This window comes from Salmo salar, chromosome ssa06 (genome assembly GCF_905237065.1).
Source record: "Salmo salar chromosome ssa06, Ssal_v3.1, whole genome shotgun sequence".
Taxonomy (NCBI): domain Eukaryota; kingdom Metazoa; phylum Chordata; class Actinopteri; order Salmoniformes; family Salmonidae; genus Salmo; species Salmo salar.
In genome coordinates, this window is record NC_059447.1 from 35,361,701 (window position 1) to 35,380,068 (window position 18,368).

At 44.3% G+C, this 18,368-nt stretch overlaps 1 protein-coding gene across 2 annotated transcripts; it reads right to left on the reverse strand.

Annotated features, from left to right (window-relative positions):
* Window positions 1–1,160: 1,160 nt before the first annotated feature.
* LOC106607148 (caspase recruitment domain-containing protein 10) lies at window positions 1,161–13,583 on the reverse strand. Of its 2 annotated transcripts, none has more exons than XM_014203779.2 (24): window positions 13,393–13,583; window positions 10,422–10,664; window positions 9,773–9,910; window positions 9,494–9,680; window positions 9,036–9,174; window positions 8,640–8,828; window positions 8,413–8,532; window positions 8,099–8,224; window positions 7,590–7,760; window positions 7,292–7,390; window positions 6,684–6,720; window positions 6,004–6,041; window positions 5,641–5,729; window positions 5,391–5,437; window positions 5,152–5,272; window positions 4,826–5,003; window positions 4,603–4,726; window positions 4,182–4,422; window positions 3,891–3,957; window positions 3,062–3,164; window positions 2,798–2,956; window positions 2,484–2,596; window positions 1,743–1,858; window positions 1,161–1,597 (listed from the first exon to the last, which is right to left on the reverse strand). In XM_014203779.2, exons 1-24 carry the CDS (start codon window positions 13,397–13,399, stop codon window positions 1,390–1,392), a joined length of 3,060 nt encoding a protein of 1,019 aa, XP_014059254.1. In that variant the 5' UTR covers window positions 13,400–13,583; the 3' UTR covers window positions 1,161–1,389. The 2 variants fall into 2 exon arrangements, 1 of the variants encoding a protein (XP_014059254.1); XR_006770223.1 differs by having other exon boundaries at window positions 1,360–1,597; window positions 2,484–2,640.
* Between the last annotated feature and the right edge of the window lie 4,785 nt (window positions 13,584–18,368).

Here is an 18,368-nt window from a genome sequence, read left to right on the forward strand (position 1 = left end):
ACGTTTTTGTTTGTTTTGGGACCTCGGGATGTTTTTTTTCAGCAGTTCGGGCACACCATTTTTTTCTCTCAAGGCAAGCGGAAGTCGGTCGATGAAGTCTACGCCCCCTCGTCGGCGATTGGTCAACAGTAGGGCTACTTCAATGATGTGCTGTCTCAAAGAGAAAAGTATCGCCCTCATCCATATTTATTCCCTTTTTCGTTTTTTTTATTTAACCTTTATTTAACTAGGCAAGTCACTTGAGAAATACTGCACCAAATATCCTAGTCAAATGCAAAATTGCGTGACTAAAATTTCCTTAACAAAAACGTCAACATTAATGAAAAATGTCTTTGAGATATGCGGGGTTCAAAACTGGTAACTCGGAAATCTCCTACTTCCGACTTCAGTCCATTGGAAACAACTGGGAACTCGGAAAAAACGAGCTCCGACGGGAAAAATCGATTTGAACGGTCATCCAACTCGGAATTCCATCTCGTGAACGAGGGGCACTTTCTAGATCTCCGACTTTCCAACCATAGGATCACTGACGTCATGATTTGACCTCGTATTTTTCCGAGTTCCCAGGTGATTTGACCTCGGCATTATTATATCTCTGCGGTATCATCATGCTTTATCCTAAAATGTGGTCTGAGGTGCCGTATGGATGGTGTGACGCGATTGCGGGTCTCCAGAGGCATGCAGAGGTCAAATTGAGTGGAGGTTTGATTGGTTGACAGTAGATGAGAGGGGGGGGGGGGGTCCTAGATATACACAAACGCACTTTCTTGACAACTTCCTTCACAACAGCTCTGGGCTGCTCTGCAAAGCACAACAAATATGTTTGCTCTGACTTCTGCGGAGGCCGCATTGCAATGAATACTGTATGGTCAATGCAGATGACGTATTGACCATGCAGCGCCTTTAAGCTCTCGTTTTTTCCGAGTTTCCAGTTGTCTAGAAAGCAACATTCTAAAGGCCAAAAGTTTTCCTAACCATAAAGCAGTTTATGTACTTTATTTTTAGAATAACTTTCAAAAGCTATTGTATTGTGACTAGTGACCAAAGGCAAATGTAGGCAAACCGCAACTACTAATATTAATGTCTATGGGTGTTAGAAAAGCGCTATACAAATTCCATGTATTATTATAAATTATTCAAGAATTAAAAAAGATGCTCTGTTAACTAATGAAGGTTGTTTAATGCTGATGTTTAGCATAGGTAGACAAGAAATACAACATAAAAACATAAAGACACGTTACTACTAAGGTTTAATTCATCATATGAACATGAAACTTCCTTTTTACTGCGGTAGAACTAGGTTTCTAAATGGGTGTGTGTGAAATGTATCTTTAATTGTATAAAATGTAGCTTAGTAAAACAATAAAATTGGGCGATAAACATTGGGATCTATTGGAGCCTTTCCAACTCAACCCACAGCAGTGCCTTCTGCTGGCTGTGGATGACATTGCGTATGGCGAGAAGCAGATCCTCGGTGCAGCTCCAGGTGCTGGGTTCCAAAGTGTGGTAGAGCAGGGGCAGGGTCTCCAGCTGCTGCTCGTCCGCCTGACACACCTCCTCCATCACGCCATCCTCCCCTCGCCCGGTCAGCAACTTCCTGTCAATGGGGCAAAATAGATAGACTTTGTAACTAGTATTTATAAATTGGATTAGAGAACATACAACTACAAAAATAGAATAACTTATGATCTAAAAGTGTCTTGTAAACACACACAAATACAGATAGTCAGTCAGGCACCTACTTTAGCTTCTTGTGTTTTTTGTTCTTGGGTCGGATATTAATGACGATAGGGTAGACCCCCTGCCTCAGGAGGCCCTCCACACTACTCAAGCCCAGCTCCAACAGACAGTGCTTGTCCTGAGAGACAAGACACAGAAACTGATATGGGAGAGGTAACCCACTGGGTACAGACATCAGTTCAACATCTAGTTTTGATTTACATTAGGTGAAGTTGTCAACTAACATGAATTCAATGTGAAATCAACAAAAAATGTCACCATGTCATTGGATTAAGATAAAATCTTTGATGGAAAAAAAGACAAAATTCCCTTACGTTGATGACTTTTTTCAAATCCAATCAGTTTTTATGTCGATTAAACATCATTACATAACATTTTCTTGTTGAAATATCGTGGAAGCAACATTTTGGGGCTCCCAAGTGGCACAGTGGTCAAAGGCACTGCATCTCAGTGCTAGAGGCGTCACTACAGACCCTGGTTAGATTACAGGCTGTATAACAACCGGCCGTGATCGGGAGTCCCATAGGGTGGTGCACAATTGGCCCAGCGTCGTCCGGGTTAGAGGAGGGTAGGCCATCATTGTAAATAAGAATTTATTTCTGACTGACTTGCCTAGTTAAATAAAGGTTAAATAAAAAATACAAATTGACACAACCAGTTTTTGCCCCATGGGAAGTGTTTTTTTGTATGTGTGAGAGAGAGAAAGAGAGAGAGAGAGAATGAATGAATGAAAGAGTGTATACCTGGCTTATTACATCCTGAATAGACTGCAGACTGATTCCAAGAGCCTGCTCTGGGGTGGAAGCATCTAGCAGGAAAACACTCTTATCATTTCTCTCTGTGGCCTGGATTGGCTCTGAAATACATCACTCCATGAGAAGCGATAGAGAGACAACATATCTACAAGTAATTACTTTAAAACACAGCCGACCATGCAAGAAGGACAACAAGCATGCAACTAGTGCTTCTGAAATTGAGTGTGTAGTGACAGTATGTAAATAACCGTGTGGTGTGTGTGTGTGTGTGTGTGTGTGTGTGTGTGTGTGTGTGTGTGTACCTGGTTGGCAGGTGTTGAAGTCCAGTCCAGACTCTGCTGGCTGAAGCAGTCTCTCTATGAGGCCGCGAGAGAGTAGGGAGGGGGAGAAGATGACAGGCCGTTTGGTCTTGACCTGTATTGGCTGGACCATACTATAAGGAATCAGGTGCTCCTCGTGACCTGAGCAAAGACACACACACACATTTAGGTTCATGCATTTTTATCTTACTATAGTCTTCAAAGGACAAACAAAAATATCAATAAAGTCATATGGGAGGAGCTTACGGTTGCTGAGTGTGTAAAGGACCTGTGGGGTGGAACCAATCCCACGACAGCTGGGGGACACAGCCTTGACCAATCGCACACGCTCAGAGCCCTTCTTGGATACCTACAGTGAGGAATGGAGGAATTAGTAGTCTGGTTACCCTTGGTTACCAGAGATTCACACACAGTATTTATGCTGCAGTAGTTTATGTGTCGGGGGGCTAGGGTCAGTTTGTTACATCTGGAGTATTTCTCTTGTCTTATCCGGTGTCCTGTGTGAATTTAAATGTGCTCTCTCTAATTCTCTCTTTCTCTCTTTCTTTCTTTCTCTCGGAGGACCTGAGCCCTAGGACCATGCCTCAGGACTACCTGGCATGATGACTCCTTGCTGTCCCCAGTCCACCTGGCCGTGCTGCTGCTCCAGTTTCAACTGTTCTGCCTGCGGCTATGGAACCCTGATCTGTTCACCGGACGTGCTTGTTGCACCCTCGACAACTACTATGATTATTATTATTTGACCATGCTGGTCATTTATGAACATTTTAACATTTTAACATCTTGACCATGTTCTGTTATGATATCCACCCGGCACTGCAAGAAGAGGACTGGCCACCCCTCATAGCCTGGTTCCTCTCTAGGTTTCTTCCTAGGTTTTTGGCCTTTCTAGGGAGTTTTTCCTAGGGAATTTTTCCTAGCCACCGTGCTTCTTTCACATGCATTGCTTGCTGTTTGGGGTTTTAGGCTGGGTTTCTGTACAGCACTTTGAGATATCAGCTGATGTACGAAGGGCTATATAAATACATTTGATTTGATTTGATTTTGATTTGAGTAGGGACAAGAGGAGACTTACTTTCTTCTTGAAATCATTCTGCTCCAGGGCTATGGTACGTAACCTCACCAATAACAGCTGCTGGGCTCTGAGATAGAGAAAGATTTAGGGGATACACATTTATCACTACGTGTCCCATGCAGTCTGTGAGTGCAGTCTAACAAAGCTAAACATTTGCACAACTGTCTCTTATAGATTAATGGAACGTTTAATCTTCTTCTCATGCTTATTAAAATGTCTTACATTATATAACCCGTTCATTTGAACTCTGTCACAAAGGTATTATTACAGTACATGGCACCTCTCCCTTACCGGTTGTAATTGGGCATGACCCCCGCCTGCAGGGGCTTGGCTGTGCGGGGGTTCACCAGGGTGCAGCGCCACTGGTACTTCCCATTGTAACGGGTGTCAGTGACGTGTATTATGTCATCACAGCGTACCCCCAGACAGGGCAGGTCGCTATGAGGGTCCAGGTCCAGGTTGACACGCACGTAGAAGGAGTCAGCACCGTAGAAGGTAGGAGAAGGGAGCTGGGAACATAACTTGGAGTAGGCTGAGAAGAGGAAAAGGGGTGGGCAGTTAGTTACACACACTCTATTCTTTTATCTTGTTTTGTTCTATAAACAGTCTGACGCCTGGATAAAGGCCAAGACCATACACTATAAAGGTGTACTGTACTGAAAAAGCACATCAGTCAAGGAAAACAACTGTAAAAGCTGTCTCAGAACTTCACCCTCTGTGTTGGTCTGGTGTTTGAGAGAAGAGGGCTCTGTCCACCACTGCAGAGAGAAGTGGGCCACCTCTCCAGTGCACTGGCCCATCAGCACACTGCCCCCACCAAACAGAACCTTCTCCAGCTGGGCAGGGAGGAGAGTGACAGTTATACTCAGGCCTGTGTGGCTGTTTTTCTACTATCTGTTTGCCTGTCCATCTGTCTGTATGCCTCTGTTTCTCACCTCCAGTAACTCACTGCCCTCCTTCAGACCACACTGCTCAGCAGGAGAACCAGCTCTGACGCTGCTAACAAAGATGCCTGTGCGGTTGCCCCCAATGATGGTGATGTCATCTGCCAGGCAGCCTCTTCCTCTTTTGGGCATGGTGGGGGGACTAGGTACGGGGGACAGGGGCTTGAAACTGAAAGAGGAAGTGGAAAGAGAGATGGTAATTGCACTTATCAGTATACAGTTAAGATTATATCTCACACCATAATGGGTTAGCAAGTGTACCTACACTACGTTGGATTAGCTGCCCTGATGTAGGCAGCAAAGAGATGGAGACATACCCGAGACTGCTGTAGTTGGGTTTATGGGGTGGGACAGGGGGCAGGTTGACGAGGTCAGGGGGGAAGAGGTGAGAATGCAGGGAGCTACAGGAGTTCGACAGGGAGACCTCACTCTGGACTCCTGAAACACAACATAATGAGACATCACTACACACATCTATACTTAGCAGGGGTTACAGGTATTACAGGTTGCTATAGACTTAGACAGACAGGTGGGGATGTACTGAACTGAACCAAACCTGTGAGGTTCTCATTCTCATCACTGCCCCAGGAGTCCAGGTCAAACCTGTAAAGGGATAAGATCACAATAGAGGAGTTTTCATCATAATTTATTTAGTTTTAAATGCATGTACAGCATAACATGGGATTTAAGAGAGTGATATCTCCATATTAGAGAATAATGTAAAAGCTGACTTGCTATGGTATGACCATAAATATCCTCTTAAATTAATAATAACTCTAATTCCTAATTCTATGGGTATGACATACTCTATGTTGACCCTGCGGTTGATGGAGTTCATACAGGGAGGGAAGGGGAAGATGGAGAGCCTGTTAACATCCCTCTCACTGTCCACTGTCTGTAAAACACACAGGACACAAACAAAAAGGGAAATAGACAATGACTAAAGCATCGATGCAGGCCCACAATTTAAACCTATTCATTGTCTCCTTGACAACTTGAAAAAGTTGATTAATTATTCAGCAATCCACATATACTGTGTGTATTCACAGCTAAACTGTTCAGTGAGAAAAATACATTTGTTAATATAATACAGATGAATACTAGATGAGACATGATGCTTTGATATGTTGGAATATCACAAAGTGTTGTGGAGTAATTCAACAACTCACTGGTGTCAAGAGATTGTCCTCTGAGTTTGAGCGGGAACCTGCAGACAAAATAATGTATTTAGAAGTCCAAGCCTATCCTCTCTCATCAAAGTTGTCAAAAAAAAAAAAACATTTGTTTTGGCCATGCCTATTTCTATCATGTCTTATTCAAACAGTAGTTCAAATACAAGGTTTATCCTTCATCAGCTACAGTGATGTAAAAATGTTGAATAAATAAAGCAAACATGAAAAAAGAGGGATTAACTCAGGAATGCTCTTTTCTTCAATGCTATCCTTGCAAAACCTGAATCCCCTAATCCAGTTGTCCCCAACCTTTTTCCGTTACTGTACCACAAAGTATATTTTGCTCTGCCCAGAGTACCCTTGAAGTACCCCCTCGTGTGCATTTACCAGTAAGCCTATGGTCTGGTGAGTCTTCTCAAGTACCCCCTATGGATAGGTCCTAGTACACCTGGTTGGGAAACACTGCATTCATCTCAACTCTACCCCCTGTATATAGCCTCGCTATTGTTATTTTACTGCTGCTCTTTAATTATTTGTTACTTTTATTTCTTATTTTTGTTGGTATTTTTCTTAAAATTGCATTGTTAGTTAAGTCAGAATGTCACTGTAAGGTCCGTTGTATTCGGTGCATGTGACAAATAACATTGGATTTGATTTGAATTGAAATATAGGCTTACCTTCGGAGTGGTCATGGGTTTGGCCTGTAGAGGGAGACTGTGACACAGAAATGAAAACAGAGACGTCATCAACATCTGTTCACTGAAAGGTATCCTACAGGTACCAACATGCTGACAGTTACACAAATTCCTCTCTGGCAACATCAATTCAATTCAATTCAAGGAGCTTTATTGGCATGGGAAACATATGTTAACATTGCCAAAGCAAGTGAAGTAGGTAAAAAACAAAAGTGAAAGAAAAAATACATAAAACATCATATCTCTAACTCCATGCAAAACAACAATGTGACCTAATTAGCACACATGAGTTGCTTCACCCTGATCTAAAAAATAATATTCTCTGTAGGTAGACCATGAATAACCATGCCAAGTAAAATGATCATTATTGTTATGGGGATCAGCTCAATGGTACCTACTTAAGTACAACTCTGTGAATGAGTCAAATGAAAAGACAGGTTGGACAGCCACATTGCCACACTCTTCAAGGAATATTTATTACATGATTATGAAGAGATAAATGTTGTGGCTGCTGTTGATGGTAACACTATAATGTTGCTAATATTCTAGCTGCTGCCAATGAAGATGATAAGATGGCGATGAACCCTGACCTTGCAGAGCAGCTGGTGAGTGCCGTTGGGCAGAGGGCTGAGGTCTAGGGAGCAGCAGGGCCCGTAGCACTGGTCCTCGCTGCACAGAGACAGGTGAGACTAGGAGAGGGACAGAGAGACAATCACATTAGAAGAGTACAGGAGAAGGCTAACAGGTCCACACTGTAATTTGATTATCATATTTTTGTGAGTGTGTGAAACTGTATGTCTGACAGAATAGGGAAACACACTTGTGTTGTGCAAGTATAATCAAAAGTGTGTACACAGTATGTGTGTACACACAGTAGCTGAGACTCACACAGTGCAAACAGGGGGAACTCTGCTCCCTGCTCCTGTCCTTCTCTTTCTCCAGCTCTCTTTGCTGCTGCTCTAGATTGGCCTGAAGCTCTGCGATGCGTTTACGTAGGCGGTTCTTGTCCAATAGGCAGTCAGTATACTCCAACTGCAGGCTGTCTCGACTGCGCAGAGCCTGAAGGATTTACAGTATCAGAAGGAGAGAACGTGCCAAAGAGATGAGTTATGAGGAGACAGACAGACACTGAGTGGGGGAGATACTGAGTAGTGGAAACACCTGCGTGACTAGACAAAAATGATGTATTACGGTGAGTAATGGGACAACTATGTAGAGAAAGGCCTTATATTATCCAGCAAAAAGGCCTCAAACTCAACACTCCGACCTCAACATTCCTCTGTGCATGTGCATTCAGTGTCCAAACAGCCATGAACTATTTAAACCAACAGAAACAAAAACCTTACCACACATTGATTCGTTGATTCTAACCCATATCCCTACTCAGACCTACTGACCTGGTCCCTCTCCTTCTCCAGCTCCATAATCTGGTTGAAGTAGGATATGCTCCTTTTCTGTTCTGTCTCCCAGTCCAGCTGGAGAGTCCTCACCTTCAGCTGCAGCTGCTCACACTGAGACTCCAGCTTCACAACACAACACACCATACCATCAAAGACAGAATAATACAATTGTGTTGATATACAAGAGGCATGTTTTAACACTTTATGAAACCTTAACAAAGACAACTTGAAAAACTATCATCAGCTCAGTGACTTCTGAGAGTAAATTTACGGGACAGAATGGCGTGAATAGGCTCTTTCTCTGCTCTCACCTTGTCCCTGAAATCCTCAGAGCTCTCCAGCTCTCCTTGTAGTCTGGCGATGTTGCCACACAGCTCGTGTCTCTGCTCTGCTGCCTCACTGCGGTCCTGCTTCAGGATGTCCAACAGAGCCTGAGGTGAAAACGGAACAACACAAGAGTTAGAGCAGCACTGTCGGAGCGGGAAAACATCACAAACTCACAGGGTGAATCAGATTCCCTCTGAGTGGTGGCTCTCACCTGTGTTTCAATGTGACCTGACTTGTGAATGTCAATGTGCTGTAGTGGCTTCTCACTCTTCTCCGGAACAGCGGGGGTGCCGTTCGTGCGATGGGCGACACTACTGTTCCTTCTGACTGGCGCCGTAGAGGCAGGGCTACTGTCAGTCTGTTTCTCTGCCTCCATCAGTCTGGTCTTCAGCTGCTCCATCTGTAGAAAAGGTTGAGTAAGAATATTACAAGGGAATCCTACCAGGGAAAAGGCTTCCTATAAAGGCATGTCCCAACAGCTCTTTAAAATAAATGTATACCCTCCATCCACCCTTTTATCTTTCACCAGCTGCTTTCTTCTGTCCCAGTCACCTTCCCTCTCCTTCAACAACCCATCAGACCCTTTGTCCCCCTCTCCTCTCTATACCTGTTCCAGTAGCTCTCTCTCACGTGCGGAGGCCTTGGCCTGATCCTCCAGGGCACGAGAGTATTTCACAGCCTGTTCCAGGTGTCTGTCCTTCAGCCGGCCCAGCTCCCTGCAGCCTGCCTCCCAGTCCTGACGCAGCCTGTGGGAGACACATTCAGCCAGCTCTCAGTACACTGGACATAGAAACTGTACATCCCTATTAAAGAAATGTATGACAGCCATGGACCATGGCTCATCATGAATGTAGTTTATGTATATCATTCTCGATGTTTCAAATTCCGGTCTGAATACTGTCATTCACCTTGGGTGTAGTGCACATTGTTGGGCCCTGTGGATAACAACCAGATGTTTGTGTGGTTTTACCTGTGAAGGTCAATGAATCAAACTTTAATGCTTCTCATACTGTCATTTGTCTCACAGTTATTTAAGCCCTGTATGTGTGGTTCCGTGTGGTGTACCTCTCCATCTGCAGCCGGTCATGTCGTAGGTCCAGTGTCTTGCGTTCAGCCCGGCTGCGCTCCTCCTCGGCCACACGGCAACGCTGAGACAGGCGGCGCTCACACACGCGGCTCCCCCGCAGCTGCTCCCTCAGCTTACGCACCTCGAGCAGCAGGAACTGAGTCAGGCCCTCTGGACCCTCCTCATCTGGGGGGGACACAGCAGTGGAGGTAAATGGGGGATGGGGGAACACTGGTCATACAGGAGTGGAAGGGGGATATTTGAGGACAAATCCTTACCCAAGATGATGGAGCAGCGCTGGGTGGGCTGTTGTCCAGTGAGCTGAGTGTATTGCTCGGGGTGGTAGAACTCCAAAGACTCCATGAAGGCCTGCAGGCCACGCTGGCCCCGCCCATGCAGGATGTCAATCAAACGTCCTGATTAACAGTTATGACATCATTAAAGTTTATAAGATGAGGACGACAATACATCCTGAAGATGGAGACACTGTAAGTACTGTACTGACACAAGTGTGAAAGCTGCTCATGTTCCAGGTCATTTTTTGTCACCTCTCTAACCTCATCTCTCTGTTTCTTCCTCTCTCCCTGTCTTTTTCACTCCCCATCTGTCTACCTCCTCCTTTATCTCCCCCTCTCCTTTACCTAGCTAGTGGCCAACCCTTCATTCCTTTCATCATGATCTCCTGCCTCGTTACTCATACCCGTCTCCCCTCCCTCTGTCTCTCACTCCCCTCTTGCTATCCTTCCTAACCACCTTTTTCTCACACGGCACAAACCCCTACTTACCTCATTCTCTCCGACCTACCCCTTCTCTCCCTGCCTCCTCTCACTTACCTTTTACACTCTTCTCATTCCCTTCCATAATTTTTCTCTCATTCTCCCTCTCTTTTTCGCTCCCACCAATTCCCTCTACCTCCCTCTCTCTCACCAGCCTTGCTGATACGTAGTGGGTACTGGGTGGAGTTGAGGACCTCATCCTCATCCTGCTCGTCGATGACCTTGCACTGCCTCAGGTAGGGGGTGAGCTTGGCTGGGTTCAGGATGCGGGTCAGCTTGTGCCTCACCCCCTCCACCCGGTCCCACAGCTCCTCACAGCACTCCTCAGAGAACGGGGACACCGGCCGCCCCTCTTCTTGTCCCGTGTCATAATCCTTCACCAATACTGTGATGCCTGGTACAGAGGAAGCAAGTTAATACAAGACTGGTTTGAAAGAGGAGCCAAAGTTATTCTGTGTTATAAAGAGAACAGGCTCAAACTATGTTCATAATACAGTTTTTGGCCATTGTCTGCTGCATTGTGAGAAGGAGCAGAAGGATTTACTTTTCTGGCTGCGCTCCAATGAAAGCTGGAGGGGATTATTTCACATTTAACATACATTACAGAACATTCGGAAAGTATTCAGACCCCTTGACTTTTTCCACATTTTGTTACGTTACAGCCTTATTCTAAAATGTATTAAGTAATTTGTTTCCTCATCCATCTACACACAATACCCCACAATGTGAAAACAGGTTTTGGAAATGTTTGCTAAAAAACAGAAATACCTTATTTACGTAAGTATTCAGACCCTTTGCTATGATACGTGAAATTGAGCTCAGGTGCATCCTGAGATGTTTCTACAACTTGATTCTACAACTTGAGTCCACCTGTGGTAAATTCAATTGATTGGACATGATTTGTAAAGAAACACCTGACTATATATAAGGTCCCACAGTTGACAGTACATGTTAGAGCAAAAACCAAGCCATGACGTCGAAGGAATTGTCCGTAGAGTTCCGAGATAGGATTATGTCGAGGCACAGATCTGGGGAAGGGTACCAAAAATATTCTGTAGCATTGAAGGTCCCCAAGAACAAAGTGGCCTCCATCATTCTTAAATGGAAAAATTCTGGAACCACCAAGACTCTTCCTGGAGCTGGCCGCACGGCCAAATTGAGCAATTGGGGGAGAAGGGCCTTGGTCAGGTAGGTGACCAAGAACCCGATTGTCACTCTGACAGCGCTCCAGAGGTCCTCTGTGGAGATGGGAGAACCTTCCAGAAGGACAATCATCTCTGCGGCACTCCACCAATCAGGCATTTATGGTAGAGTGGCCAGATGGAAGCCACTCCTCAGTAAAAGGCATATGACAGCCCGCTTGGAGTATGCCAAACGGCACCTAAAGGACTCTGACCATGAGAAACTAGGTTCTCTGGTTTAATGAAACCAAGATTGAACTCTTTGGCATGAATGCCAAGTGTCACGCCAGGAGGAAACCTGGCAACATCCCTACGGTGAAGCACAGTGGTGGCAGTATCATGCTGTGGGGATGTTTTTCAGCAGCAGGGAATGGAAGACTAGTCAGGATCGAGAGAAAGATGAACGGAGCAAAGTACAGAGAGATCCTTGATGAAAACCTGCTCCAGAGTACTCAGGACCTCAGACTGGGTTGAAGGTTCATTTTCCAACAGGACAACGACCCCAAGCACACAGCCAAGACAACGCAGGAGTGGCTTCGTGACAAGTCTCCACCCAGAGCCCAGACTTGAACCCCATCGAACATCTCTGGAAAGATCTGAAAATAGCTGTGCAGTGACGCTCCCCATCCAACCTGACAGAGCTTGAGAGGATCTGCAGAGAAGACTGGGAGAAATTCCCCAAATACAGCTGTGCCAAGCTTGTAGTGTCATACCAAGAAGACTTGAGGATGTAATCACTGCCAAATGTGCTTCAACAAAGTACTGAGTAAAGGGTCTGAATACTTATGGAAGTGTGATAGTTCAGTTTTTTTTTGTATACATTTGCAAAATATTCTAAGAACCTGTTTTTGCTTTGTCATTATGGGGTATTGTGTAGATTGATGGGGAAAAAACGATTTAATCAATTTTAGAATAAGGCTATAATGTAACAAAATGTTGAAAAAGTCAAGGGGTCTGAATACTTTCCGAATGCACTGTATACCAGGATGTAGGATTAACTTCTAGTACTATGAACACATTTGATGGTGCATTATCTGCACCAGTGATTTACTCAGATTTCTCCTGGTGTTGCACAAGGTTGGTTGGTGGGTCGTAAACAATGATAGGGAGGACATTCAATCTGTCTCAGAGCTCAAGAATGCAAACACTGGTGTGATTCATATCACACACTTAAAAACCTACTGCGATAGCAGACAAAGACCTCCTCAACTACTTAGGAGCAGTTGAGCCAACTCCCTGGACTAAGAAAAAACTTGTTCAATTGAGACTCTCGACACGTTTAGTTGTACAGATCAGGGACCCATGATCTAATTCCGTTACCATAATTCCATTACCGGGTGTAAATCCCCTTCCCTTACTGTAATTCAATAACCAAAATAGATTTTTTCCAATTTAAGGTGCCGTGTCATAGCTGACAGCCCATTTTTCTGCAGAACTCTGAAGCCACGTAATATATGTTTTAAAGTGAACTATTCAGAGACAATGAGGGGGTAAGTGCTCCATAACCACGCCCCCCTCGCGAACAGACAGACAGGTCGAAACACATCTGTGTCCTGTGGAATCTTTTCCTGTCATCTCTCTTTTGCTCATGCAGACTACTCATGTAGTCAATAGAAAACAGATATCGTGAGACCCTTTTTATCAAGAACAACTTTTTCCAAGAGCAGTGTCAACATCTCAAAATAAAAATAAACACCCCTCAGACTACTTGGCAATATGAATATTTACTACATTATTTGAAAGGAGCTTACAATACCAAAAATAACTGTGACTGACAAGACAATAAGGAGGGTGAAGTGTCATTCAGTGCCACAACTTTTCACCACCGATTTAGTCATCTAACTTTATCTGAAAAAGTCAGGTAAGAAATTCTGTAATATCATCTGTAAAAGAAATTTAGAAAATAAACATGATAAGAAGAAATCTTAATTTCCAACTTACCACTCATTGTCAAGGATTGATCGTGTTGTAAGCAAACTCCTCAGACAGATATTCCACTTTTCATTTTGATCAATCATAAAAGGATGAATGAGTACATAGAAACGTAAACTACTATTCCACTATGGCTATGCTATTTCGTTGAGAAGCTGGTTGTGTTGTACCTGGGACGCAGTATCACACTCCTCCCCAATTTTGCAGTCCCTCCTCCTCACAATTGCTTGCACATACCATATTCCACCAATCAGCAATTGTTCACAACTGTCCTGATCATTCCAGATGACCAAACCAGGATAAGTTTCCAACAACCGGATGTATCCGGTTTTCAGGGATACAGCTAATTCAACATAAGCTTCATTTTCTGCTGAAAACCGGATGTGGTACTCCTCTCAGGCATTTTCTTTTAAGCCTACTACTTTAGGTTATAGCCAGGTCAACCCAAATACTGTATCTCCAGTTAACCCAAGGGCGAAATCTTCTGTTTGAAAATTGAGAAAGCGGAGGAGTTTGACCGTTTTCATGCCCAAAGTTGACCGTTAAAGCTAATTTCCTGCAATAAAGTGTTCTTGGTCTTTGGAAATAGATATTCCTGTGCACACAGTGTATGGTTAACTTTAAACAAATGTTGTTAAAAAGGAAAGCCTACCATAGTTCAAATGTAACCAGCCATCATTAGGCTAGAGGACAACTTCCATTTCAACTGGCCATACAGATCTAAGATCATGAAGATCAGTTATTTTCACTGTTCAACTTTTAGAGTTTACTCCCTTCAACGCAATTAGGTATTAAAGCTGCTTTTGAAGAGGGGCTTGAGAAGGGCTTTTCCACAAGGTGGAGCAATCCACCCACTGCTTTACAAAGTTGCTCAGTTTAATTTCTCTTTCTTTCTTTCGTCAATATCTTTGGAAGTTCCATTGCTCACACCAATAACACCAGCTGTTTTTATTACATATTTGGATTAATTCTGTTGAATATATAGGACCGTTTTGTCCTATGTTATATTTTGTTAGATAGCTATACCCTGGGGCTCTTGCCCAGCAAATGACTCACCCTGGCCTGGTCCACTGACTGGTCTCTCTTTTACTACAAAATCTTGAATCATGATGAAAACCTATTTCCTAAAACTGCTGTAGCTGTCTACAATAGAGGGAACACGCCTTACATACACAATGACACATCATTTCATTTCAATATTATGTAATTGCTTTTGAAGCAATGAGATTTAGAAAAGCCCACTTATTGCATACAGTTAAGACTAATAGTGGGTTTAATGTGAGACAGGAAATATGGGGTGCTTGACAAATGAATGTGTCTTTCTCTTGACACACTGAAAGGAAATGTCAAGCTACCCTCGGTCCCTGGGCCTCCCCTGAATAAACAAGCAGACCAGTGTCTCAGAGCTGCTGGACTGAAGAAGGGCCTACAGCACAGAAGCCAAAGCAGTGGGGCCTACAAACAAAAAAACATAAATTACTTTGTTTTTAGATATTCATAGGCGCCTTAATGTTCAGAAATAGATGTTTGAAACCACTTCAGCACGTCCTCTCCCCCCTCCCCATCTCTCTTTCATTCTCATATTTTCTCAAAGCCCTCCCCTGCTTCTCACATTCAGAAGAACTATGGCCACAGGCCAGGCCCAGAGGGGACATCGTTCTTGTCATTTCTGAGGTGACAGAAACAGAGAGGGCATTGAGAGAGCCCCAGAGCCCATTGCTGCAGTGTTGGAATGTGTTGTCCCAGTTCAACACAACCACACTGGCCTTCACCCAGTAGACCCACGGCCCCATCTCTGACTCGACCCTCACTGTCGGCTCTGCTGCAGCAGAATCAACCCTTTGTCCACACAAAGAATGTGTCTTTCCTCACTTTTGGGGGGAAAACAGAGAATGAAAGAGTAAATTCTAATCTTGCTCTGCAATTTATTCTCCTCTAATTGTTCCCATATGATGTAGAAGAGATTATGCATGTTACTGATTTAGATTCAGATCAACACAAAAGATGCAACATCACCAAGGAGGATCCAGAGTGTCAGAGTGTTAGGAATGTTTTATTTAAACAAAAAGAAGTTAGAGGAAAAACAAAGAAGAGAGAAAAATAGGGTGCATCTATACAGAGACAAAATTACTCAGCCCATCAGAGGAGGCTCTCTTTGGGCATTATGCACTGTTTTCAAAAGTTGGAGGGGCTCTCTTTCAATGGATTCACCCTGAGTGATTTGTGATTCAAGTAAGTCAGCTGGGTAGTGACGTCTTTCAAAAGCCAATAACTCTCAGATAGAGGCTGATGATGAGGGCAGGGCCCACTGTGATGGTCAGGTGTCTCAGCAGCCGCTCACTCCAGTCCAGATAACACAACAGCTTCTAGCATTCTGACTGTCGCCAAGCTCAGTCAGTCAGAAAAATAATGATTTCCTGGAGACACAGTGACTGCTCCTCAAAAAACCGCCAATGCACTTCACTAAGGCATGCGTGCCTAACTGTGGAAGCACTGAGAGTAAACAGGAAAGGAGCAGGAGTTTCTCAAGATCCCGCGCTGCCCCCCCCCCCTGCATGTCTAGATGTCTATATAAAGTTGGAGTGAGAGAACACAGCACTGTGAAATAACTTAGTACTCTCACTTAACCCACATTATTTCCTAAGTCCTATAATTAGTAACAATTATAGTCTGTATAGTTTTTTTATGATTGGACAGGTCTTATAAGCTCAGAGGAAACAGGATGTTTGCTGAGTGGTGAGTGACTGTCACTGGCAGCTTCTTTGTTTTGCTTTGTCAACGGCTGCTCAGCCAGCAATTACAAAACACAGATATACTTCACACAAATAAGTTCAGTCCACTTTCTTGGCAACAAGTTCAAACCCTGTGGTGAATTTTTTTTTTTAAATACAGGGTTACACACTTAGAAAATAGGTTTCCTCAAGGATTATTTGGTAAGGGTTTGTGCCCTTTAATGGTTATTTGCAGTTCAGAAAAGGGTTTGTTCATCTTTTTGTGATAATTAAAATGTAGGGGTGGCAGTTCATTCGAATATTTTGGGGTGTGGTTTTACCGTGAGTGAGAGTGTCATTCCAGTTGATCTAACCTGTTGTGTTATGTTTTTACATGTTAATTATGACTGTGGCCAGTGACGGTGTCTTGTGAAAGACTCACGTATGGCCTTGTGTCAATTGAGAACTGTTGACTAAATCAGTTCTCAATTCTCCCCTCAGGGACCCCTCGGTGTTCCAGAGCTGGCATGCCTGATCCAACTTGTCAAATAACACAATAATAACACCTATGGAATTGTAGCAATATAACATGCCTAACCAAAATAAAAATAAAACTTGCATGGTTATCCAAAAGGTTCTTTGTCGAACCTCTGAGATTGAGAAAGGTTCTTTATATAACTATTCTCCATAAAGGTTCTATAAAGAACCATTAAAAAGGGTTCTATCTAGCACCAAAAAGGGTTATAACCATAGCGAAACTCTTTTTGGTGCTATATATGAGTATGGTTCTTTATAGAACCTTAAAAAAAGGTTCTAGATAGCACCAAAAAGGGATCCGCTATGGTTAAAAGCCAAATAACCCTTATTTTGCACTATATATATATTTATATATACTGCTCAAAAAAATAAAGGGAACACTTAAACAACACAATGTAACTCCAAGTCAATCACACTTCTGTGAAATCAAACTGTCCACTTAGGAAGCGACACTGATTGACAATAAATTTCACATGCTGTTGTGCAAATGGAATAGACAACAGGTGGAAATTATAGGCAATTAGCAAGACACCCCCAATAAAGGAGTGGTTCTGCAGGTGGGGACCACAGACCACTTCTCAGTTCCTATGCTTCCTGGCTGATGTTTTGGTCACTTTTGAATGCTGGCGGTGCTTTCACTCTAGTGGTAGCATGAGACGGAGTCTACAACCCACACAAGTGGCTCAGGTAGTGCAGCTCATCCAGGATGGCACATCAATGCGAGCTGTGGCAAGAAGGTTTGCTGTGTCTGTCAGCGTAGTGTCCAGAGCATGGAGGCGCTACCAGGAGACAGGCCAGTACATCAGGAGACGTGGAGGAGGCCGTAGGAGGGCAACAACCCAGCAGCAGGACCGCTACCTCCGCCTTTGTGCAAGGAGGAGCACTGCCAGAGCCCTGCAAAATGACCTCCGGCAGGCCACAAATGTGCATGTGTCTGCTCAAATGGTCAGAAACAGACTCCATGAGGGTGGTATGACGGCCCGACGTCCACAGGTGGGGGTTGTGCTTACAGCCCAACACCGTGCAGGACGTTTGGCATTTGCCAGAGAACACCAAGATTGGCAAATTCGCCACTGGCGCCCTGTGTTCTTCACAGATGAAAGCAGGTTCACACTCAGCACATGTGACAGACGTGACAGTCTGGAGACGCCGTGGAGAACGTTCTGCTGCCTGCAACATCCTCCAGCATGACCGGTTTGGCGGTGGGTCAGTCATGGTGTGGGGTGGCATTTCTTTGGGGGGCCGCACAGCCCTCCATGTGCTCGCCAGAGGTAGCCTGACTGCCATTAGGTACCGAGATGAGATCCTCAGACCCCTTGTGAGACCATATGCTGGTGCGGTTGGCCCTGGGTTCCTCCTAATGCAAGACAATGCTAGACCTCATGTGGCTGGAGTGTGTCAGCAGTTCCTGCAAGAGGAAGGCATTGATGCTATGGACTGGCCCGCCCGTTCCCCAGACCTGAATCCAATTGAGCACATCTGGGACATCATGTCTCGCTCCATCCACCAACGCCACGTTGCACCACAGACTGTCCAGGAGTTGGCGGATGCTTTAGTCCAGGTCTGGGAGGAGATCCATCAGGAGACCATCCGCCACCTCATCAGGAGCATGCCCAGGCGTTGTAGGGAGGTCATACAGGCACGTGGAGGCCACACACACTACTGAGCCTCATTTTGGCTTGTTTTAAGGACATTACATCAAAGTTGGATCAGCCTGTAGTGTGGTTTTCCACTTTA

Coding starts and splice junctions, on each gene's coding strand:
- LOC106607148 (XM_014203779.2), bottom strand. Junction 9,911..10,421: donor ACTACGTATCAGCAAGGCTG/GTGAGAGAGAGG, acceptor ACTGTTAATCAG/GACGTTTGATTGACATCCTG. Junction 5,273..5,390: donor TGAGAATGAGAACCTCACAG/GTTTGGTTCAGT, acceptor GTTGTGTTTCAG/GAGTCCAGAGTGAGGTCTCC.